This window comes from Hydra vulgaris, chromosome 04, assembly GCF_038396675.1.
Source record: "Hydra vulgaris chromosome 04, alternate assembly HydraT2T_AEP".
Classification (NCBI taxonomy): domain Eukaryota; kingdom Metazoa; phylum Cnidaria; class Hydrozoa; order Anthoathecata; family Hydridae; genus Hydra; species Hydra vulgaris.
In genome coordinates, this window is record NC_088923.1 from 47,265,764 (window position 1) to 47,293,284 (window position 27,521).

Sequence of the window (27,521 nt, forward strand, 5' to 3'; positions counted from 1 at the left end):
ATACTTTATGTGGCATTTTTGTTTCACTTTCGTTTTTTAGGCGCGAAATTTTTTTTTTAAATGTTGAAGAATTTCCGAGTAATTTTAACTACTTACCTTCGCGAAGTAACATTAATACGAAAAAAAATTTAATTATAAGTATATATATTTTTTGAAAAAATTATGTTTACATCCGAGAAATTTGAAGACCTTAACTCTCTAAATGAATGCTTTACTGAATGCGATACCGTAAATGTTACCACCAGCAATTATACAGATATACTTATGATGCATTACGAATCAATAAAATCTAACGTTCTTGAGGTGCGACTTGATAAATGAATCCTTTAAACCACATTAAAAAATTATTATTAAAAATTTTTATTATTAAATAATTAGGTTATAAGTCAAGATAAAGAATTGTCACACTTTAAATCTAAAGCATGTGTGCACACACACATGGTTTGAAAGTGAGGTGAAAAGAAGCTCACACATTTAGCTTGAGACGATGCCTAAAATAGGTTTACTATTAATAAAACTTAAACAAAAAAATGTTTTCACCCTGGTTCTAATTTGTTTTTATGACCTAATGATCATAAAAAATCTCCTAAACATTTAGGATTTTAAATGTAGGTTTTGATTAAAAGAGCCGTCCATAAATGATGTCAGTAATTTTTCATGTTTTTTCAAACCCCCTTCCTCCTTCCCATTTGTCAAACTCAATTTTTGGCTATCCTCCTCCCCTCTATTAAATGACATAATTTATGGATGGCCCCAAAGCTATTAATCAAAAATATCTGATTGAAAGTTCATTTTTTTATTTTATTTTAGAATTTAAAATTTTTTTTAATACTTCTTGAAGTCTGTGTGTACTTTTTAAAATAATATTTTGTTCTAATATCTCATGCAATAAAATGTTATTTAAGTTTTAATATATTTGATATATTTGATATATATATTTCAACTATTGCTTTATACAAGATTTAAAGCCATTTTTATAACAGTACTGTCATTACTGGCAGCTTAAAAAAATAGCACATTTTAATAGTAATTTTAAATATATTTTGGTTGTTTTGAAAATGTAGATTCTAAAGATGTAGGTGATTGGGCATCAAAATGATGATGATGATGATGATGATGATGATGATGATGATGATGATGATGATGATGATGATGATGATGATGATTATGATGATGATGATGATGATGATGATGATGATGATGATGATGATGATGATGATGATGATGATGATGATGATGATGATGATGATGATGATGATGATGATGATGATGATGATGATGATGATGATGATGCACTTATAAAAAAGATTAGTATTAATAGTATTATTTTTAGGTTGCAGAAGAATTAAGAATGAGAAGGGTAAGGATTAGAAAGTAAATATATTATAAGTTCTATATGTAAAATAAAAGTTGACAAGATTGAACTGAGTTCATTATACCTTTTTTTGACTCATGTATGAGTCATATGGAGGCTCTAAAAAGAAGAATAAATTAGTTTTTTTTTTGGTAAATAGAAAAAAAGTGACATATATTATCTCAACCAAACCTTATTCTTGCTTGACTCATTATTCAGCAAGATTGCATTCTTTTACTGAATTTGTCCCCTCAAGCTCTGGAATCTTTTGCTTATTTAGTTTATTTCCTTGCACGTCAATGTTTTGCAACTCTCTCCTATCTCCATGTTTACCCCAGTGATACAACCTACAACATCTGTGATTCATTCATTCACAATAACTTTTTGGTAATGATAGATTGTGAGCATTCTGTATTTACAAGCAATATAATTTACTTTCATTTAACATTAGGTTAAATAAAAGCGTATTATCATTATCATCATAATATTAAACATTAGGCTATGTTAGTATTAAAAAAAAACTACATTAACACATAAATTATACATAAATCCACTGTTTGGTTACATCTATATTTATCATTTGTTTGTGATAAAAACTTACTTCACTTTGCTTAAGGTTAAGCTTAAGTGAAGTTAGGTTATAATTAAGTTTATATAAGCATGTAAAATATATATTTCTAAATTGTGCTTTTCTATAGAATAAATGTATTTTTCATCATCATAAATTTTAAAAAGACAAACCTACCTGTTTGAATAACATAGCTAATCAGAACATAAATAGGCCTCTTCAATATATATATATATATATATATATATATATATATATATATATATATATATGTAAATTATTTTAGTGTATTTTACAAATAGAGTGCTCAATGTTCTTAAAGAACAGAGCAATAATTAATTAGTAAAAAACACTTATCTAACTTTTATCTTCTACTCGGAGTTTCACCATTGCTGGATCATCAGGAAGAGTTACTAAATCTCAAAAAAAATTCAATTTATAGAAAAAAATATTTTACAGGAAGTTATAAATTATTATAAAAAATTTTTAATTACTATATTTTTTTGTTAACGGGAAGTTACAGAAAGTAATTATGAAATAATTTTCTTTGGAATGGGGATAGTTTAATTTGGTCATTTGTTTTTATAATTTTTTAAGAGGTATTTATTTTCGTGCCTACATTTAGAAATTAATTCAGATTTTTTATTTAATAAATTTTCTTGATTCAAATGAGTAATTATTTCAAATTTTTCTTGCAAACATAGCATACATTTTTTGGAAATGTTATTATAGGCAGGGGCAGATTTTAGAATAGACCATTGTAAATTAAAATTTTTATTTTTTTCTTTTAAATCCCAAATATATTTTGACAGCATAGTCTCTTTTGAATATTTTTTGTGTTTAAACGATTGTTTGTGGTTGGCATAACGTTTTTTCCATTCCCCCTCGGTTAAGCCAATATATTGTTTATCAGGGTTGTTTTGTGAGGAAACAATGCACTTGTAAATTACATTTTTCGAAAGGCATTTTCCATTTAGAGGGCAATCTATTTTTTGTTTACAATTACAATAATCAGTGTTTTTTTCTTTTATATGTTCATTTTTATTAATTAACGCGTAGTTGTGGCCTTTTATAATTCTTTCTAAATTTTTTGTACAACTATAACTTACTTTAATGGTATTTATATATATATATATATATATATATATATATATATATATATATATATATAATGTTTAAATGTCATATATAGTTGTATGTGAATATATATATATATATATATTTTTGAATATAAAGCATAAAAAACAGCTGCGTACAAACTAAATTTATTCTTCGTAATATTTCGATCTGCTTTTGCACAGATCGTCATCAGACGTAAAATATAATACAAAAAAAAAACCGTTACAAATATTACTTAAAAACGTCTAAGAAGTCATTAAAAAGAAGCCATAAATGATTACATAATAACGTAAATATAAAACTAGCAAATATTATTTGACTCCTTTTTTTGGATAATTTTTTGAAACAGAGGTCTCCAACTGTTTGTAGAAATTTTAATGCCATTGTCACGGTTCAGAAGTATTGGAGCATTTTTTATTTCTTGGTATGTTGAGGCATAATTAATTTCAAGTGATTCTCTAACTTTGCGTTGATCGTACTCTGATTTTATTGCTAGAGTTTTCGGATTTGACCAATCAAACATGCCATTACATTCTCGACCATGTTCGGTTGCACCAGATGCATCCCATTTACCTTTTAAATAGTTTTTTTGATGTTCAATGCATCTCGTTAAAATCTTCTTTTTTGTTTCGCCTATGTATATACTGCCACAAGAGCATGTGAGTTTATAGACACCGGGATTGCTATTTGGAATTAACTTAGACTTGTTGTTGCATAAGATGTTTTTTAATGTAGGTGGTGTAGTAAATATTATTCTGACGTTGTAAGGTTTAAGTTCTTTTCTTAGTTTTGGACCTATTCTTGGGAGCCATGGAAGTTTAACTGTATATTTAAATGTTTCTGTTTTATTATAATTTATTTTAGAAAGGTTGATTCTTTTCTGAATATAGTTCTTAGCAGTTGTTTCAAGCTTTAATCTATCGTGTCCATTTTCTGCAAACATATTTATTAAAAACTGTATTTCATCATCAAGATATTTTTTGGAACAAATTTTAACGGCACGAGATAAAAAACCTTTAAAAACACCCATAACTATTTTTGGATTAACGTTTGATGTAGGTTTTATTTGTATATAAGTGATAGCCGACTTTCTATGGATTTTGAAGTTATAGTATGAGTTATTAGTATTGGTTACAGTTATATCCAAGAAGTTTAATTCCTTTTTATTGTTTTCTTTTTCTGAAGTATATTTTATTGCTGGATCTTGTTCATTTAACAACTCCAGAAACTTATCATGATTTTGTATTGAGTCGAATCTTGCATGACTGTCATCTACATACCTTCTGTAAGTCTTTGGCGAAAATTGACCAACCTCAGCAATAATAAGAGCTTTTGCTTCCAAATGTTGTAAAAACGCTTCGGCAACTACGACCATTAAGGACAAACCTATAGGTCCCGAATTCGGTATAGATCTTATCTCATTTTTGTATAAAAAATAACATTGGTTAAGGCAGAGTTCGATCATTTCATGTATATCACTAAGAGTTAGTTTGGTTCTTTTTTTAAGATTATCAATATCGTTGTTTAAAATATCGATAATCACAGGAATTGCTCTGTCAATTGGAATGGAGGGATATAACGCCACCACATCAAAAGAAACTTGAATTTCACTTGGATCAATTAACCAAGATTTTGCTTCGTTGACAAATGAGGAGGAGTTTAATAATCTTGTTTTGTTTTTGTTTAAGGTTGGTTGTATAATTTTTACAAGATGTTCTGATGATCCATATGGTGGGGTACCTATAGTAGAAACGACTGGCTGCATTGGATAGTTCTTTTCTGGCTTGTGAGCTTTTATGACCCCATATAAATGTGGAGGTACGCAGTCAGAAGGGTACATTTGAAAATAAGTCTTGTTATCTAACTTTTTTTGTTTTCGTAACCTGCATAATAGTTTCTGGAATTTAGTCATAAGGGTTTGAGTCGGGTCATAGTTGATAGTTACTGAGTGTTTAATTTCCTCTTCTATATATATATATATATATATATATATATATATATATATATATATATATATATATATATATATATATATATATTTATATATATATATATATATATATATATATATTTACAAATATATATTTACATATATATATATATATATATATATATATATATATATATATATATATATATATATATATATATATATATATATATATAAATGCTCTGTTCTTTTAAGAACTTTGAGCACTCTATTGTGTAGAATACTTTTTAAAGTTGATTCAATATATATATATATATATATATATATATATATATATATATATATATATATATATATATATATATATATATATATATATATATACATACAAAAATCCACTGTTTGGTTTTTCTATTTGATGGAAAATATTACAATCAAACAGATGGTGTTGCAATGGGTTCTCCTTTAGTGCCCATCTTAGCTAATATTTTCATCAAATTTCATGAACAAACATGGGTCAATAACCATTTTTTTATAACCGGTATATGGATGACATAATTGCTATTTTTAATTCTGAATATGAAGCTCAAGAATTTTACATACACCTCAATAAACAACATAAAAACTTGAAATTTACTATGGAAAAAGAACAAGATAACCAGATCCAATTCGATCCAGAATCATATAATCCGATTCGTTTTCGACTTCAGTTTATCACCAAAAAAATGTATACAGGTCTTTTACAAAAAAAATTTAGTTTTATTCCTTCTTGCTACAAATTTGGACTTGTTCATTGTTTGATTGATCGTACATTTAAAATTAATAATTCTTGGGTTGGTTTTGATAAAGATATCAAGAATCTATCATTAATTTTACAAAATAATAAATTTCCACAAAAAATTATTGACTATGAAATTAAATCCTATATTGATAAGGAAATGAACCCATCGGTGTCTAACATTGTTAATAGCTTAAATATAAGATACTTTAGGCTTCCATACATTGGAATGTACTCTAATTATACTAAAAGGAAAATTTCAAAAATTGTTCATAAATACTGCAAGGATTTTCTAATAAAATTAGTTTTCACTACTAATAAAATACAAGATTGTTTTTGCTTAAAAGAGTCACTTTCTAAACTGCTTAAATCTCATGTTGTCTATAAATTTTCTTGCGCTGGCTGTAATGCCAGTTATATTGGAGAAACCTCCAGACATTTGGCAACTTGAATAAATGAGCATTTTAAAAGTGATAAACAATCTCATATATTTAAACACTTAAATTAATCTATTAATTGCAAAAATGTGCTAACTGTGATTCTTTTGAGATTTTGTATAATGCCCCAACAAAACACAAATTAAAGATAAAGGAAACCCTCAACATTAAATGGGAAAGTCCCTCATTTAATAAACAACCTTTACATTATGCTATTAACTTACCTATTTAATTATACTGTCAGTTTATTATTATTTTTTTGACAGTTGGTTATTTTGATTGGTTATTTACCGAGTTGTTTTGTAATAAATATATTGGTTTATTATGTATAATTTTTGTCCGTTGATATTTCTCTTTAAAATCTTTTATTTTTTAATATTTATTTCAGATTTTTTTTATTGTAAAATAATCTTTTGAAAATATATTTTACGAAACATGTCAAAAATAAAAAACACTGTGTTGTTTTTAAAAATAATTATATATATATATATATATATATATATATATATATATATATATATATATATATATATATATATATATATATATATATATATAAGCATTTTTATGTACTTAGCCTTTTATAAAATGTGGTATATATATGTATTTATACTTCATTATAGATTTTGGACAAAGAAAATGAAGAAAGAATTAATACATTAATCCAAGAAAATTTTGAAATTAAAAGAAGTAAGGTCAGAATATTTATTCAAAAAACTATTTATAAACTATGAAAATATCTTTATTTACTATACTATGTAAATAAAAACAAAATTTTTGTTTGCATATTCATCTCTACCCAGGCCAAAAGGGGCCACTATGGTTGACTAGCGATTTTTCTAATAATTATTTTTAAATGTCTATAACAGTCCTTTTACAACTCTATTATTCCAAAATGCCATTCTTAACTAACAAGGCTGCTGCAACAGAAAAACAGAGTCCAGTACAATCAGGGGTTGGAACAAGATTTGAACCCTGTCCCAGGGTTCTGGCTCATCTAATTTCTTTTTCGGAATTAAAACCTGTATAGACACATGTTTGTTGCAGTCCAGGCATAAACCAAAAACATATATTACGGGCAGTTTTACTCTAGTTTAACACATGTTTTTTGAAATTTTAAAGTCAAATTTAAATGTCGCATGCTTTTATCAGTGGTTTCACATTCCTTATGGAAATTTGTTATAATATAATACTACATTTCCGTAGCGGTACTCTGCACTACTCTTTCATAAAATTTGTTATGCAAAAATCTTCATTTATGACTTGAATCTTCTAGAGAATTTACAGCTTCAGGTTGACTCTCAGTACTTCTGCCTTATTTTATGACATCTTAAAAATTTTAAATTAAATTTAGATATAGAAAAATATTCTAAAATAAATTTAAGTATAAATAAAATTTTTTATCTTTTTCGATTTTAAGTAGATTATTATGTTTCTTAATCTAAAGCAAAAACATATAATCACTATTAAATATAAAAGTAATTATTATAAAAATGTTATTATTTTAAAATATTAAAATCTTTTCATTCTTTTTTAAAATAAATTATTTCAAATTGTTCTATGAATTCGTTATGTTATTAATATTGCTCTGCAAAGACATTTACAAATTTGATAGACTTCAATGATAAGTCTATTAAAGATACTCACAATTAATTATTATAGAAAGATATGATACTTCCATAGAAAAAATGACACTTCCATTAAGATGTCCTGCATTAATTAAAACCATAAGGGATTCAAAATTTCTCCATATCCTAATAAGCATACAAAAATATGCAATAAAATCAATTAAAAAGCTAAAATGTTATTTCCATGTTATTATTTGTTTCATTTTTTTTAAAGAGTTAATTTTTTGGGGATTCTGCTTCTGGCTCAGCAAAATCGTTTGCAAACTACATATATGTTAGAAAAATTTTAATGTTAGTGAATAATTAATACTTTGTTGTATGTAAAAAAGAGTAATTGTATTATTGTGAGGAAGAATTTATTTGAGTATATTTTGAAACTAGAAAGTTAAGCACTACCCATGGATTTTGTGATGCAGGTGTTTTTTGTTGTAACTTTATGCTTGTGTCAACCTATTTTTATGTATTTTTATATGTTCTAATTTATTTAATTTTGTTTAATACTGTATGGTTTATTTAGCCTCATTTTTATAAATATTTCAAATTAATACAAAATTTTTTAAGGACGAGGAAATAACTGAACTTTTGAAATCTAACAATGGATTAAATCAAGAACTTCAAAACATTTATCAAGAAGTAAATAAAAGATATATTAATAAATATAGTATGATTTGTACACTTTTTACTTACATTATTGTTGGTTTTTTTTTTTTTTTATAGTTTGAAAAAAAAGCAAAAGTACATGAAGAAGAAATGGTTACATATTTTCTTTATATATATATATATATATATATATATATATATATATATATATATATATATATATATATATATATATATATATATATATATATATATATATATATATATATATATATATATATATATATATATCTTTATATATATATCTTTATATATATATCTTTATATATATATATATATATATATATATATATATATATATATATATATATATATATATATAAAATTCTGGTCAAAATAAAAATGATATGGAAAAGAAAGAACAAAAAATAAATATTTTTTGCTGTAATAGATATCTATCATCTGTATAATAATCCAGGCCAAGCTTGATACTTTTGTTGGGTTTATATTGTCAGTGACATATGACACAAACCTTTTTTGATTTCATCAGTAGTGTTTTGTGTCTAATGTATGTCCATATTTTGGTAATGTTGTTGATGATTTTTCTAAATTTGATTTAATTTTGCTAAAATTTCATCTTAAAATTTGTTGTAAAAAGTTGTTTTTCAAATCAATTTCATCAATAGTCATTTGATTATTTTGCTTTAAGCATTTTTTAAGTTTTTACAATATTTATGTTTTTGTAGGCAGCTTAAAGTATTTTGAGATCGTTTTTTTTTGTACGTGCTCAAAATATTCTAGGATTGTTTATTTTTTTTGTAGACAGCTCAAAATATTCTGGGATTGTTATTTTTTTTTTTTTTTTATTCGGATTCATTCCTAATAAGTCTGCAAACAATCACTATTAAGTTAGGAGTTACTAGAAAACAAAGAATAGAGTTAAAGAGCAAGAAAATGATTGACAGAAGACTTGAAAAGTTGTAGGTTCTATGAGTCAGGAAAACATGAAGATGGTAGAGAGTTATAAAGGGTTAAAGTGCAGGGGAAAAAACTAGACATAAAAGTTTTTAGAGCATGCAGAAACAGATACAGTAAAAGAATGAGACTTTGCTGAATGACAAGTCAAACAAGAATAAGTTTTGGTTAATGGAACTAGATATGATAGCTCCTTTGAGCAGCAACCATGCTAGTATTTGTAGAAGTGAAAGAGTTACAACTTTGTGATGATGGGAGAGAGGCTCAAGCTTGGCAAATAGAGCGGGTCTAACTATGTTTACAATATATTTTTGGACTTTGTCTACAAGAGAAAGACCATCATTAGAAGAACCAGCCCAAATATGATAACATTATTTCATACAGGGGTGAATAAGAGATTTTGGAGAGGTAGAGAATGGAATCAGGAGTAAGAAAGTGATGAGGATAATAAAAATAAGATGCTAGTTTAGCAATCAATTGTATATAAGGTTTCCATGAGAGGTCAATAGTGAACAATAATCTAAGAAGAAGTAAAGAAGAGGACTCAGTGAGTTGGGTTGGAATGTTAAAAGTATTGCAACAGTTGTTTGCAATAAATAAAGGAGTTTTGAGCAATAGCCCTAGCTTCACCACCTCTATCTAATGCCTGATAAAAATTTTCAGTCACGGCAGTTAGCAAGTCAGCTGTGGAATGAGAAGATTGAAAACGGTATTGATTGTCTGACAGTAAGTTGTTTGACTCAAGATGGGATCTTAGATATTTGTTGATCAAAGATTAAAAAACTTTGCTAATAACAGATAAAAGATTGATTGGAAGATAGTTGGAGGAGCCAGAATGTTCTCCAGAGTTTGTAAAAATTAGAACCATGATGCTTTTTCCAGCAGGCAGGAAAATAAGATTCAGTCAAGCACTTATTAAATAGTTTAAAGAAAATTGAAGAGAGTTCTGGAGAACAATTTTGTAAGAATAAGGCAGGAATGTTATCTGGACCACAAACCATAGAAGAGTTTAATTGACATATGACTTTGGCAACAGAAGCTGGAATGACTTGAATGTCTAACAATGGGTTAACCTGTTCTATTGGAATGGAAGAAAGAGTGTGGCCATAAGATTCAAGTGTCGGAGAAAAGTTCTTTGCAAATACTTCTGCCTTATCCTTGGTAGAGCTAAAAAGATCAGTCCCATAAATGAGAGATGGAATGTTAGACCTACCTTTGTTAATGACCCTGTTAAAGATTTTCCAAAAGTCTAACTTCTGAGCTTAACTTTTGAGTTAAGATTTAGTGAGTTGGGAATAATGAAGCTTAGCAACAGACAGTACCTTTTTACATCGATTTCTTGAAATAATAAATAGGCAACAGTCCTTTTTTACATCGATTTCTTGAAATAATAAATAGGCATTTATTCTCAAGAGAACTGTTCTTTTGAAAAAGATGAAAAAAATGATTTTGATTTAGCAGTTGCACAAGAAGGTGAAAATCATGGAGTAGAATAAGGCTTGAACTAGCTACTTGGAACTGACGAAGGAATAAAAGCTTCCATTCCTGCTTTGATCTAGAAGGTTATGTAGGAAGAGAGGGGATGTCATCAGCAGAGAGAGAAAAAGCATCAGCCCAAAGATCATCACCAAGGAAATCATGAAAAGAATCCCAGTCAGCTTTAGGGTAGTAGTATATAGTGGAATGATAGGGTGAGTCCAAAAAAGAAATACAAAATGAAAGATTTATAGTGATCATTGCATGGTCGGAAGCGCCTAATAAAGGAAAAGACGCAAATCAAGGAGGGAATGTTAGTGATTAGGGTTGTCTGGGAAATGAGTCGCAAAGTCAACTACCTGAGTAAGATATTGAGAAATGCAGAAGTTAAAGGTTTTATGCCAGCAAGGTCAGGGCATGGTTAATTGACACATGACACAAGCAAAAACTTTTGAGTAGAGTCAAGAAGATCCAGCATTCATCAATCTAGGCATGAAATAATGTAACACAGGTTTACATCTTCACCAGCTTAATAGATGAAGAAAGGGTTTGAGGCTGGTCATTCAGCTAACCCCTAAAGTCTTTACCTAGGAGGCCTTTTAAAAGCCCAAAATCAGTATTTTTATTGAGACACTATCTTTAGCCTATATTTTTATTCAGCTGGGTGCAGTTAACATCTTCCTAAGATGAGTATTTTTATTGAGAATTTACTAAACTAAGAACCCCAAGGCAGGGGATTTTTAAGTTAGAGTTTGTTTCTCATTGAGTTTGCCTAAAAAAAGCAAAATCTACAAGGTAAAAAGGCATGGGGCAGGAAGTACCTGGTTACATGATACCAGTAGCACTGTAGTAGCCTGAACCTGACCTGACTTGGAGTAGTTAAAAGATGTTACTTCCTGTAAGCAGTACTTTAAAACATTGATTGGAATATTTTGGATTTTGTATGTAGCTCAAAGCATTCTGTGGTTGTTTTTTTTTTTTATAGAAAATAAATTATTTTGGGATATTATTTTTTTTAGTAGGCAGCTCAAAGTATTCTGGAATTTTTATTTTTGTTTGTAGGCAGCTCAAAGTATTTCAATATCATCAAGTTCAAAAGGAATAAATGTTTTAAAAGATGAAATTCTTACTTTGCAGGTAAATCAATTCTTCCATCTTTTCCAAGAGTTGTATATATTTTTTATTATACTAATATCTAGTACATATTTAAATTCTCAAAACATAAATATGTACTAGATAACCATATAGCTTTATGAAATGATGGAAAAATATTTAAAAATATACTTTTGTTTTTATAGTTTATTAGTTTATCATGAATCAATTGTTAAAAAACTTTGTATAATCATGTAATCCCCAGTAACAAGCATACATCAGCCCAATATTTTGGTTTATAGAATGAGTCTTGTAGATATTATAGTTAAATGAATTTTTAAAAGTTTATGGTTAAAAAAAAAATTTATTATATAATTGATGCTTCTTATATTAGTGTATTAACAAGTCTTTGTTAGTAGCTGTCTAACTTTTATTATTATCTCCTAATGAGGGTACAGCTTTAAAGCTCAGTTTAATTATTCTGAATCCAGCTGGTAATAAAGTTTCTGAACTCTGTAATAGTTCTTAGAGAGGCTGATTCCATCACTAACTGTAAAATATCAGAGAATAAACAGTTCTATACTGCACAACAAAATATGTCCCTGTTAGTACTTTTGTAACGACTTTGGGTTGATTAGCAGGAATGATGCAACCGTATGCAACATAGCTTAATGCTTATGTTGACATTACACTATCTATAATTAAGTCAAGTTCTTTTTAATTAGTCTTTAATTATTAAAAACATAAGTTTCTGAAAATATCATTAATAACTGCCATCATTACCATCATTACCACCAAACTGTTACCATCGTTACCACCGAACTGTTACAATCTATCCTTTGTAAATATTTGTGGTCTTCAAGTTAACTTTTCATCTATTGAATCTTAATTTTTACAAAATTTACCAGACTTACTTGCTATTTGTAAGTGTAATTTAAATTCGGCTGTTTCATCTTTGAATCTTAGTTTTGATGACTAACATCTTTTGATTTGCAAAGACTTCAATAGTTGCATGTTTGGCCTGGGTATATACTTATGTAATAATTCAGCTTTTTGTTGTGGATTTGGATTTGAATCCTATGATTGATCATTTACATGCCTTTGCTTAGCACCTCTTCATTCATTTTTCTATATATCCCAATACTGCATTTTTTTTAGATATTGTTTTTGATCAAATTGACCTTTATCTAGATCCATCTGCCAATAGTGTTTTTATTAGTAAATTTGATGCCCTGATACCAATGACTAGGTGATTGGTATCAGATTGTTAATTTTACTGAATCTTGAAAAAAAAAATTTCACTTTTTTTTTTACGTTTTCCAATAACATTTTAATTTCGTTACTTTTTATGTTTTCCAGACAACTAATAGCTTACCTTTGTTTCTTGATATGTGTCTCACCTTTAACCCTAGCTTGTCCTCAATTTCTTCTTGCTCTTCTTTAGTGGTTCAGATCATGCAATGATCTAAAACTTCTACATCAAATTCACATTTTAATTACTACTTTAAAGCTGACTAAAATTATTATCGTGATTTACAATGATCTTCGAGCTAATGTCTTCTGTCTCTCTGCCAAAAGTTACATCTTCTTTGTAATCTCCAGGACTAATGCAGGCATGAAAGCTTTTATTTCTTCTCATCAGTTCCAATTTAAGCTCTACTCTACACCATGGTTTTTACCATCTTGTACAGCTGCTGTATCTAATCATAATCATTTCTTATCCTGATTATTTATTTCATCTTTTTCACTAAAACAACTCTACTAAAAACAAACATCTTTTCATTATTGCAAGAAATCATTGTATAAAGCTGCAACTGCCATTGCAAGAAATCGATGTATAAAGCTGCAATTGCCATTGCAAGAAATCATTGTATAAAGCTGCAACTGTCATTGTAAGAAATCGATGTATAAAGCTGTTTGATGTTTGAAGCTCCAATATTCTCAGTTTACTAAATCTTGAAGTTAGGTTCTAGAGACTTAGAAAATCTTCAACAGTGTCAGTATACAATATTAGTTAAGATAATAAATAATACAAAAATATTACTTTCTTTTTTGAACAAAGTTTTTTTTGTTTAAATTCACCTCCTCAAAGCCATGAAGGCCACTACAGTCAAGGAGGGTACTTTTAGTTGTTATTACAATCCTCTCTTAACTCTATAACTCTGAAACAAGATCCTTGACAAACAAGGCTGCTGCGCGGAGAAACAAGTTGAAGAACAAATAAATTAATGTTGTTGAACATTTTTTTGTCTTTTATAGTTAGCTAAATATGGTTTAGAAAAAAAAGTTAAAGACCAGGTATTATATAGATTTATAAACTTTATAAAGTTTTCTCTGAAAATTTGTGCTAGAAGTTGTTTTGATTTGGAAATACTAAATTTTATTAAAATATTAAATTATTTATAAAATATTTATATTGTTTATAAGAATACTTGTTTTAAAATAAAGTATAATTTTTAATTTTTTAATTTTTTATCATATTAATCATATTAAATCATATTTAATCATATTAAATCCATTTTTATAGTGGCAGGTCTCTTTTTAGGGTTAGAAAAATGGGGGACAGGGACTAAGTTAATTTATTCTCCTAAAAAAGTGTTTACATGTTTGATTAAAATTTGTATTTTATTTGACAATTGACAATCTAAAGCAGTTTTATGCAAAATGGTGGTCGAAGATGTCATCTATATTTATGCTAAACATTTTTTCAATTACAGTTTTTAAAGTATTTTTTTACAAATTCAAGGATCTTTAAATTAGATTTAGTGGAATCAAAGTTTAATTTATATTGGATTCATTTTTCAAGTAGTGCATAGTAATGTTTACTTGAATTTACTTTGGAAAGCATCAAACTAATAGATTTTACTTTATTTTACTGCCTGCTGCATATTTGATGAATTATCATAATTATTGATTTTAAAAGATTTTACTTTATTTGCCTGCTGCACTGTATTTAATAAATTATCATAATTAATTGACTATAAATATTGAGTATTTAATCATATAATAAGTTATATTAAATTGTCATATTTTTGATGAAACAAAACTTTTTTTATTAAATTCAATTTAATTCAAGTCTTTATTTTAATTTTAATTTAATATTTATTATAAATTTAATTTAAATTTATTTAAATAAGCTATAAAAAACTTGAATTTTTTATTTTTTTAAGATTAAACGCATCAAAGGTGAAAGCAAACGAATATATTTGAGTCATAGTGCAGACTTTTGATCCCCAAACTCTTTCCCAAACTTTTTTTTTTAAACTTTCTGCCAATTACTAGTATTTTTAGCCATAAGCTTATAAGAAGCCATCATAAGCTTTAAAATCTGTTGAAAGTTGAATAGAAAGTTGTAATAAACTTTAAAATCTTTAATAGTTTTAGAGAAGAAATGATGATATTTTTTCACATAAAAATTTTAAACCTGGTTTCTTTACTATTTATAACATGGCATAATAGTAATTGTTTAAGCAATAAAATTCAACTGGAATTAATTGTTTATTTTGATAAAATTCGATTTACTTTTGTAATAAAGGTCAATAGTAAAAAAATTTGATTGATAATATTCTCTTTTGGTTTTTACTTATCGCTTTTGGTTTACATCATTTGTAACAGTTAGTTTTGATCTTTTTCTGTGATAACTTTCAAAGTATTTATGTTTTAGTGTAGTGTGCTTATGTTTCAAGCTTATGTTTTAGTGTAGTGTATTTGTGTTTCAGGCTTGTGTTTTAGTGCATTTTGCTTGTGTTTTAGGCTTGAGTTTTAGTGTAGTGTGGTTCTGTGTCATGTATACTTATTGTTATTAGAGTTGTTATTCAATAATATTTATAATATTATTAATATAATATAGTAATAATATTATAAATATTATGTTAGAGTATAAACAGAATATATCTTAGTAAGATATTTTGGTATTAGGAACATGAATTAAATACAGAAAGAAGAAGCAAAATAGAGTTAGGTAATAAGATAAAAGAGATTCGAACTCTTGATGAAGATATAAAAGTTCAGTTCTCAAGTGTAAAAAAAAGATTAGAATATCTTGCTGATTTAGGTTAGAATATTTTAGTTTATTTTTACTAGTGTGGATGTATGTATGTATGTATATATATATATATATATATATATATATATATATATATATATATATATATATATATATATATATATATATATATCTGTGTGTTTGCGTATGTTTATATATATAAATATATATATTTATATATATAAATATATATATAGGGTGCATCAAATGCCCCAAGGTTTTTAAATATCCTTAACGCCCCAAGGTTTTTAAATATCCTTGTACCCATTTAAAAAAGTTTCCTTTTGGGCCAAAATGGTATAATATATTTCTTACTTATATTAACATTTAGGGGGTCCTCCAGTCATTTGAAAAATTCACATTTACCTATCATTGCCTATAAACTGTTACTAATTTCTTCAACGGTTTTTCATGTTTAAGTTTGAAATAAATAATGTTAATTAAGTTTAATAATACTATATCTTTGATTATTATATCCTTGCTGTCTGCATTTGACTGAATTAAATATTTTTGGACTTCCTTATGAGAGAAAAATCTGGACTTTTTTCCTGTTATTTTGAATATATCAGTTGGTAAGCAACTATCTTTTTAGTTGTTCACTGGTGCCAACCTTCCAACTAGACGTCAAGTACTCTGTTGCATGATGTACCACACAAATGTTCCAAATAAAATCACTAATGTAAACCGTTCTCAATGGGAAGAAGCAAGACTAGTATTGAACCAACTAGTGGTATTTTATGGCAAAGCAAACATTCCAATGATTTTAGAACTCAAAGCATGTGAACGCATCATACAACTGCTAAAGGAAAATGCTAAATTCAGGGCGATACCAAAGGAACACAGGTCAAATGCATCAGTTGTAAGCAGGATAAATGCTATGGAAGCTTCACTATGTGAAACTTTTCCACTCTGGCCAGCTGATGTAGAAAAGCTTATTGCGAATGCTGAAGATATGGCATTTCTCCACTCCATGAAAACTAACAGAACTGCAACTTTTAGATCAAAAGATAGCATATTAGATAAAAAGATTCAACGAAGTAATGTGCGAAAGCAATTGGCACAGAGAAGAACTGTTAAAGAGAAGCAAAGGGCAGATGAAGAAGGAGAAGAAATAGCAACTCGAAGCCTGTTAGATACAGATATTAGCGATGAAGGTGAATGTGACATGAATTTTGAGACTCTGAAGACAAGTGAAAGATGTCATCACCGTTCCTCACACACTAGGACATCTGCATTTATTCTTCATGATATATTGAAATGTCCCAGGCTTGTTGCTTTAGCAACACACTTGAATATGTCTGCAACTCAACAAGCAACATTTACAGCAGCTTTGATTGAAGAGTCACAAAGTAACAGTTCTAATGTGTCTACTTCTTATGCTACTGCAGACAGATTCCGGAGAAATGTTGTTCAGCAATTGGCAGAAGACTATAAAAAACAATAGGTTGCACCAGACTTGGCAACTCTTCATTGGGACTCAAAATTGATCACTTCTTTAACTGAAAAGAACGTGTCTGAAGAACAGCTTTGTATAGTGGTTGGAATTGCAGAAAATTTGAAGCTACTTGGCGTTCCGATATATCCATCTGGCGAAGAAAGCTCAGGCAACAAAATAGCTAATCTAACACTTGATCTGTTAAATTCCTGGCATTGTACAGAGTCAATTGTCAACATGATATTTGACACAACCGCCTCAAACACAGGCAATGTTTCTGCAGCATATGTGACAATCCAACAAAGACTTAGTAAAGCCTTACTGTGGTCTGGCTGTTGCCATCATATTGGGGAAGTTGTGCTTTCACATGTATTTGAAGATCTTAAAATTGAGACTTCCAGATCACCTGATGTAGTTCTTTTTTCAAAATTCTATTTTCAAAAGAACTTTAGTCTTATAGGCAAAATGTTTTAGAAATCGTCTCTAACACGGTTTGACTCGACGAAGTCTTACAGTCAAGAAGCCAAAACTTTTCATTCCTCATACAGCTCTGAAGTCCTGAGGGCTACTCAAGCTGAGCTTAAACTGAGATGTGATGATTACAAGGAGTTTATTTATCTAATCACACTCTTCTTAGACACAGAGGATACAGAAGACAGTGTTATCACCTTTACCAGACCGGGTGCATTACACAAGGCAAGATGGATGGCTAAACTAATCTATTCTATCAAAATATGCCTGTTGCAACAGCATATTAACGATCTTCCTCGAGGGAGTATTACAACTGCCCACCAAGTGCAAAAAGTATATAATTTTGTTGTATTTGTGACACATGTCTACAGCACATGGTGGATGACGTGCTCATCAGCTGCATATGCTCCTTGGAACAATCTTCAGCTCTTTTGCAAACTTTTGCAATATGAAGCAGTAAATGCTAATATTGCAAAAAGTGCCATACGTGCATTTCAGCGCCATTTGTGGTATCTAACTGCAGAAATAGTGCCTCTGGCTCTATTTAGCCATTTTACACCATGCGCTGAGAAGCGTCTGCTGGCCGATCGGTTGCTTGAAATTCAACCAACAGCACCTGTTACATCCCCAAGAGGACAATATGGGACAGGTTTTGAAAAGCCACAGTTCCCTTCTAAAGAAGATATTACATTATCAACTAAACTGGCAGATTTTGTTCTATTAGATTCATGGTATGCATTTTACGCACTAAAACTGCAGCCAAGCATCTTCAATAAAGGTGTTTTTCGCTAATCTGAGTCTGGAGCATATCATGCTTCAATCACTAATATTCAAGCAATAAATGTCATTAATGACTGTGTAGAAAGAGAGATTAAGCTTAGCAGTGACGTTTTAATAGCTACCAAGAATGAAGCAGTGTACCAAAACATATTACAAGTGATCGTCAAAGGCAACCAGATTTAAGAAAATCAAGCCAAAGTTTATATAAGGAACTAACTATGCACTTTAAACTATTACTACTGTATTTTTAACTTTACTGACAATAAGTAAGCACTAAATAACTTAAGAAAAATTAATAATATAATGTTTTCCAGCTGTTTTTCTTTATATAATTTTCGCGTAATACATTATTCGCTATGCTAATCGATATATAAATATGCTGTCAAAAATGATACTAATTATATTTCAGAGCAGTTTGCGCAGCCAGAAGCCAGCATCTTTATTGGTCAGCCAGTATCAGCTAGTTGGTCAAGTTGCTAAACTTTTAGCCATCTGATATAAATGTCAGCCAGCAAAATACATGTTCTAAGCGTGGCTTTAAACTCTGGCAACAATGGTGCCTTTTAAAAAGCATTGCAGTTTATTATGCAATTAGTTTTTATAAAAATGACTTTGTGTTTTTCATTTTAGTTACATTGATAATTAAACTTTAAAATTATAATTTTGCAAGAGCGGTAAATTGCTCTCGTAAACTGTTTTAGGGGAGTGTGGGTGAGAACGAGAGCTAAAGCTCTCGTTTTTCCTCGAGGCCTGCAATTCATTAAAGTATGATATCTTTCACTATGGGCTACTCTGTAAGGCTATTATGTAGTGCAAACATGCTGAGTCATTATGAATGTTGCAATTCATCAGAAGTCAAAACATTTTAGTTTATATGGTAACATATGGAAAGGTTATTTATTATTAATTTTTGTGTATTTGACTTTTTTAGACTGGTCAGAAAGTAAGTTGACTTTTATAGTTTCTATATAAATTTTAGAATTATATATTCAAATATCTATATTTATGATAACATAAATACAGATATTTGAATATATAATTCTAAAATTTAATGTCTATATTTATGATAACATTTTGTTATTATAAATTTTGTACGCGTTTATTACAAACTGAGCCCCTCTTTCTCAAATGAATATTTTTTCAAAACATTCAAAACTAATAACCTTAATTAATTTAAAAAACTTTAATTCAAAAAACTTTAATTAGTTCAAAAAACCTTAATTAGTTCAAAAAATTTTAATAAATATTCTCTCTGTACAGGTCAAACTAATTGCTTCTGTTGCTATTTTTAAGTTTTAGATATATGTCAAAATTTAAATTGTGAAAATTTATGTACCATTTGTATGTTTATTTTAGAAATGTTATGATATTATTTCTTTGTCTATGTTTAGATTTCTTTGTCTAAGTTTTTTTGAATATTTTTATTATAGTTTGAATTTAATTATAGTTGAGAAAACGGAAATAATGTTTCATCGTTTGGATGAAGTTAATCAGTATAACAAGTGTTTAATTGAAAACTACCATTCATCAACTCATGCTGTTCAGTTTGGACTAAATGCTTCCATTCCAAAACTTGCAGTCTTTAGAACAATTTTACAAAAAGGAATTGAATCAGTAGATATGGTTAAAAAGGAATGCTTTGCAAAACAGCAACTGGAAAATGTAAGTTTTTAAAAACTATTTTCTTTTATTTCTATTTTTTACTTTTTATAAGTTCATCTTAAAAAGATAGTTAAAAATTTTATCAAGGAACTTCTTTATACTCAACTAGAAAAAGAGTTGAACTCTACCAGAGAAGATAAAACTGTAAGTATTTATTAAATGAATTAATTTCCTCATTTTATTATTTTTTCTAGTTAGAAGAGGCAAATCTAAATCTAAAATGTTTTTAAAATGTTTTATATAATTATTATTATTATAAAAAACATGGTCATAAAACTTGTAAAATGCAGTTTTTTAATTTTTAGTTAAAAACCCATAGTTTTTAAGCAATAAATTCATAAAAATTTTTTTATATAAAACAGTTTTTGTTTTTGAACTTTTTTAATTTCGCTTCTGTTGAGTACCAGGTTGACCTACTTTTAAAAGACTTTTTTTTTTCAAAATGTTAGGAACCTGGTCTATACTAATGGGTCTAGCGACATCCCTAAAATAAATTTTTATATAAAAATTCAGCGTTATTTCATTATATAAAACACGTTTAGGGGGTCCAAAGTATACATTTTTGAAAAATTTTGTTTTTTAAAATCACTCTATATATCTTATTATTAATGTTGAACTTAATAGTATTAGTTTTATTAGTAGTAGTGCAACCGCCCAAACTTTTGAGCCCTGGTAGTAACCTTTTAAGCATGTTTGACACGCAACTCTTGGCAGCCATTGCTACCAAGGTAATGGCAAGAAAGAGTCACAGAACTTTTTTTATAAGAAAAAGTGAGCGAAGGTGTATGCAAAAATCTAACTTACGTAAACTTCAAATTATGAAATGTTAAAACATAATATCAAGTTTTACAGCTTTACTTGAAAATTGAATTAGGGCAAAATCTCCTTATTTTTGATTTATGATATTTATTTGTCATTTTTTAAAGTCTTTTGTTTATTAAATACTATTAAAACATTTTGTTTTACAATACACCTTAATGGCTGAAATGGTTAGCTTGCAGCATTTCTGAAGCATATTATCGTGGTTTAAATCCTTGCGCTTGCACATTTATTTTTAAATCATTTTCGATTTTTTAGAAAACGAAATGAAACATTTTTATTTTGTTTTTTAAAAGTTCTATAGATATATACATAACAAATATAAAGATATTATATACTATAACAAATGAAAAAGAGAGAATTTTTAAAAAAGCTTATTGGTTGTTTTACAAAGTTTTTTGTTTATTAAATGTTTAAACTTCTATCAGACCATGTGATCAAAGTGAACAAAATATCTGGCAGTTTCAAAACAATAATCACAAAGTTTTAAAATATCTAATTTGAAATTCCTGACTGTATTACCATCATTACTGTTTCTTGACTTCAAAAGATCTTGTTTGCCAAATTTAATTTTGTATACAAAATGAATTAAGTATTTAAAACACCTTATCCTAGCATGGAAGCTTGAAAGACCTTACAAAAGACTACAAGTGGCTTTTTTAAAAACAATCAAAGTTAATTTTTAATCACATTCCATGCCATTCATTTTTGATAGATTATATCTACAAACTGAACATAACTGATAAGAGTTAGTTATGTTTGATAAAGCAATGTGCTCCTTTCCATTAATCATGGTGATTTCAGTAGTTTGTAGCAGATTTTTTTTGCCCTTTAAAAAAATGGTTGATGGTATCAAATTTGTTATTTTATTTTTAGGTTTACTTTCTCCATCAGTACAAACTTAGCTTTTTTTTTATCAAAACAGAAGTTGACAAATGGTTGATGATGGTTTTGTGTTTCTTCATAAAACAACTTTTTTATTTATTTTTGTAATATTTGTAAATAGTTTTAAAGAATTACCGCAAACAAAGTCAAAAATAAAAATAAATTATTTGATAAATTTAGAGAATTGCTAATTATTTTTGTGTTTAAATACTATGACTTGTTGAGCCATTGAATTCAGCCTTGTAATATAGTGTTGGTTTATCAAACTCCCCAGACAAAATAACATGTTCAACTTATCTTTTGCAATTGCAGTTTACAAGATCTTCTTATAAAATATTAGCTTTTTATATTATTATTATTATTGTTATTACTATTATTACTATTATTATTACTATTATTATTATTATTGTTATTATTATTATTATTATTATTATTATTATTATTATTATTATTATTATTGTTATTATTGTTATTATTATTATTATTATTGTTATTATTATTGTTATTATTGTTATTATTATTATTATTTTTATTATTATTATTATTATTATTGTTATTACTATTATTATTTTTATTATTATTATTTTTATTATTATTATTATTATTATTGTTATTACTATTATTATTATTATTATTATTATTATTATTATATTATTATTATTATTATTATTATTATTATTATTATTATTATTATTATTATTATTATTATTATTATTATAGTAGCTTAATAATCACAAACAAAAGTTTTTTTTTGCAGCTTTAAAGTTATTATTAATGCTATTTGTTAAAGGTATAAACATTTGTATGAGTTATAAACACTTGTTGGAAGTATAAACATTTGTCGGAGGTATAAATATTTGTTGGAGGTATAAACGTTTGTTGGAGGTATAAACATTTGTTGGAGGTATAAATATTTGTTGGAGGTATAAATATTTGTTGGAGGTATAAATATTTGTTGGAGGTATAAACGTTTGTTGGAGGTATAAACATTTGTTGGAGGTATAAATATTTGTTGGAGGTATAAACGTTTGTTGGAGGGATAAACGTTTGTTGGAGGGATAAACGTTTTTTGAAGGTATAAGCATTTGTTGGAGGTATAAACATTTGTTTTTTTAAAACGTTATATTGAATGTATTGATAAATCTTAAATTACAATACAAAAGTTGTGTCAAAGCCTCTGTTGGATTGTTGTTGGTTCACTATTTGTTTCTAAAATGTCATGAGTAATTTTATCTTTGTCTTTACATTTATCATTATTCAAATTTGATTTTAGCAGCAAATAGTATTCAATTAGCTGTACACTTATCAGTAATTTTACTCATTTTTCTGCATTTCGTTCTTAGTAAAGCAATCGTCAGATCCTACAGTTGGTCATACAGTTGGTTAACCATAGGATATGCTTGATGATATAACAATACTTTTTGATGTAGAAAAGATATCTTCAGTCACTCTTCCAAAATGAATTCTCTCATCAAGCCCTTTACTACATTTACTTTTGATTAAAGTTCACAGCAGTTTGATAGCATTTAATCCAACATTATTTCAAATTTTCATCACTTTTTCTTTTATCTACTTAAATTTTGTTTTGCTCAATTTAGTCATTCAATTCAGAAGTTGACAACACAGGATACTCTCCTTGAGATGAGACTTGATTACTTCTTATATAATTGTATATTTAATAATATTTCATATTAAATAGCAGCAGTATACTGTCAAAATAAGTAACAATGTTTTAACAAGTACGTTTTGTTTCCACCACCCAATGTAGTTACAACTCTAACTTTAGTTGTTTCTGTGGTGGAAGGAGTGCTATATTCAATACTCAAATTTAAAAAAATATTTTTCCGTCCTCATAAATAAAATTAAAGCATATATAAAAAATTTCATCAAAAATTAATTCTGCATTTTAAAGTTACAGCAATGTCAAATATTAAAACCACCTCAAAATCAGATATATACTTAGAAATATGCTCACTTGAGCTCAAAAAATAATAGCTTATAAGTTTACCTCTTGTCGTGATAATTTTTTAGACTTCATTTTAAACTATAGAAAATAAGGTTTTTTTTTTTTTTTTTGATTTTTTTTGATATTGATAATCATAAGATAATAATAACTATAAGTTTTATTTAAATTATTAATATACTTAAAAGTTTACTAAAAATTATTAATATATAATTATTATTTATTAATTATAATTATTAATATATTTAAAGGTTTACTAAAAATGACAATAAAAATAATTTTAAATTTGTAAAGAAAAAATGATACTTTTAATTGTACTTTTTTATTTTTTAAGTACTGAAAAAAAAATTTATTTCTAATAAATATTTAATTTGTTATTAAAGAGTAAGTTTTTAAGTCATAAGAAAAAAATTCAAGTTTTAGAAAAGCCAGGATAGGATAAAATACTATGCATATATCTAAAAAAAAAAAAAATTTCAAAAAAGTGACATTTTTTACTTTTGTCACAGTCCCTTTGTACATTCTGCAATCCTGTTAGAGTCCATTCGTTCTCCTTTGCCTGTTTTTAAGTTTCTTGGCTGTATTATTATATTCTATAATAGTATAATATATTTTAGTATAGCATCTTGACTATTCAAGCTATTGAATTAAAATATCTTTAAACGAAACTTGTAATATATTTTATGTTCATGACATTAAAATAATATTAATTAATTAGAGCATTAATAAATTATATCCGAGTATTTTTGTTTATTTTAAATGCAATTTTTTCATAATTTGTTCGAAAGATATGATTTTACGTTTGTCATTAGATATAAACATGCGATAAAATTAAAAATCGTGATAGTTGATAAAACATAATTAAATGTTTTAGTCGTAAAAAGTTATCATACCTCTGATGCACTTTCAACATATGGTATATAATAGAGGGTTTCAACATATGGTATATAATATATAAATATGTATTATATAGCTACATTAAACATATTACACAAATGTATAAGATAATAATAGGTTTAATCGAAATAGATTCTTTTATATAATTTTTTTGCTTAGTATTTCTTATTCTTAAGATTTCTGGAATGTTAACAAAATAATTTGAAGATATATATTTGTGCACCAATTTGTACTATGTTCCAATTTTAAATAAAAAGTTTTCATTTTTAATATCTATATAGAGGTTTTGAAATTATTACATTTAAACTATGTTTAACTAAAAATGTTTAACATTGTTGTTTAGTTTTTGATAAACTCGTTAAGTGAATCAAATCGTTTGCTTGCAGTTGCTGAAGAGCGATTAGCTGAAGTTAGTTTATGGAAAGTTACTTTTCAAACTCAGTTTGATGAACTTCACAAGGAGAATCTGAATTTAAATATGATGATAAAATTGAATGAGGTCCAAATGGATGACTTAAGAACAGTTAAAATTTCAAATGAGACAGAGATAAATGACTTGAAATCAATTATAAATTGTAAAGAGGAACACATAAATGATCTCAAATTAAATTTAAGTTTAAAAGAGCATCATGTGAATGATTTAATGAGGCAAACAGTTGAATTGAATCAGAAGTTAGAAATGCACGCTAAGGAGAATCAATTAGTAAGAATTTTTTTTTTATTATTTATATTTTATTGTGCTGTTTATTTAAATGAAATAAGTATATTTGTAGGTCAGGGAAGAGGTAAAATTAGGGAAATTTAGCAGGGATAATGAGTTTACTACTTTATTTAATTTTGTTTAAAAAATAATTTATAACCCCAACATTGACCTTAACTCCACCTTACTTTACCTTAATTCTTTCAAAATTAGTTAAAACCATTGAAAAAGTCAGATCATACTTATAATTGTTTGCGTGTGTTGTTGCATTCTCTAATGTGCAAGTTGCACTCAAACTCTTACATGTTCACTGTCGTGTAAAAACGTAAAATGTTTAATTAAAAGCAAGATACTATTAAGCCCTGGTTTTAAATAAAAAGTTGATACCTTTTTCAAATTATTTATGTATTATATTTGTTGTGTGATCATGGAAATGGAAATTATGTATTATATTTGTTGTGTGATCATGGAAACTATATTATTTTAAATATGTAGGAGATGCAATTCAAAGATTCTGCAATTAATCATATGGAACTGGCTTCTGTTCAAAGAATTTCTCAGGTGGTACAAAATCACTTAGAGCAACTAACAAATAATCAAATTACTAAAGATAATCACTTAGAGCAACAAACAAATAGTCAGATTGCTAAAGATAATCACTTAGAGCAACTAACAATTAATCAGATTGCTAATGATAATCCTAAAAATATCCAACTAGAAACAAACAAAGAAGTTGAAATAAATTTTCAACTAGAGTTAAACAGAGGAGAAATCGAGGAAAGTTTAAAATAGAAATAAATGAAAAGTTATCTGTTTAGAATAAAGTTCAAAGTAAACCAAGTATATCTCGCCTTTCTTGCAGTTTACATTACCAAATGAATCGGTGAATGTTAAAAGGACAGAAGTCCATGTAAGGGAAACTAAAAAAAAACTGCATTTCCCCTCGTAATAAATTTTTGTTAATGGTTTAATAATTTTTTTTTTGAAGGTGAAAAACATTATCCTCTTCAGAAAAAAAGTTATTAAACCATTAACAAAAATTTACTATGGGGGAAAATGCAGTTTTTCTTTATTTCCGAAAGTTTACATTGTTTTAACATGAACCGATTTAAATAAGTTTTGAATTCAATTCACTTGACGTAAATTTCAAGGTTCTACTATATACTAATGAACAAAAACAAATCTTGCATCTATTTTAACCCATTAGCGTTAAGGGTATTGCGTCGCTACTACTAATACTAACACTAATTGCATTGCTGGTTGCATTAAGGACTGCCGCGAACTTGCTAAAAAGCTAGCTGTCTCAAAAAAATTTTTTTTAGATTTAAACTTTTTAAAAGTGTACACATTTCATCAATTATTTTGTTATATTCTCAAATATACATATAGCTATACTGTAGATGTGTAAACCTAACTTGATACCTAGCATAACGTGACCTAACAAACTTTGTTTCTTCCTTTAAAAATATTTTTTTCATGACAGTTGAATAGTTGTAATGCTTTTTTTTTTATTATTTTCCAATAATAAAACGAAACCCCATGTAATATATTTAAAGACCTCCATAAAAGAGAAACTTATAGAGTGTTTTTGTCGCCTTTACTGATAAGGTTGTTAAGATTTAAGTCTAGGTATTGCGGCTAATTGGTTTATGGTGATCAACTTCAGCTTTTTTGCTGGTCAGCTTTTATTATTAGTAGTTATTTAGGTGCTCTAAGAAGTGCTGACGGACTTATCACAGAACAGTGCGGAATAGAATTTAACCAGGAAGTTCAGACTTCTTTCCTTACCCATAATGCATATATGGCCGGAGCCGGCTTTAAACAGCGGGCCTCCAATTTTAAAGCCAGAACTCCAACCTTTACACCACGGTTGCTCAATTGGCATAAAGTATGTACGCAGTAAAATA

The 27,521-nt window shown here is 27.3% G+C and overlaps 1 protein-coding gene across 2 annotated transcripts; it reads left to right on the forward strand.

Annotated features, from left to right (window-relative positions):
* Window positions 1-58: 58 nt before the first annotated feature.
* On the forward strand, window positions 59-26,466 carry LOC101235120 (coiled-coil domain-containing protein 18). Of its 2 annotated transcripts, XM_065796495.1 has the most exons (12): window positions 59-303; window positions 1,334-1,360; window positions 6,810-6,881; window positions 8,376-8,447; window positions 8,532-8,567; window positions 11,928-12,002; window positions 14,217-14,255; window positions 15,876-16,011; window positions 20,136-20,350; window positions 20,438-20,494; window positions 25,258-25,617; window positions 26,110-26,466. In XM_065796495.1, the coding sequence occupies exons 1-12, from the start codon at window positions 163-165 to the stop codon at window positions 26,404-26,406; spliced, it is 1,527 nt and encodes a 508-aa protein (XP_065652567.1). In that variant the 5' UTR covers window positions 59-162; the 3' UTR covers window positions 26,407-26,466. The 2 variants fall into 2 exon arrangements, with proteins under 2 accessions (XP_065652567.1, XP_065652568.1); XM_065796496.1 differs by lacking the exon at window positions 14,217-14,255 and having other exon boundaries at window positions 79-303.
* Window positions 26,467-27,521: the final 1,055 nt, after the last annotated feature.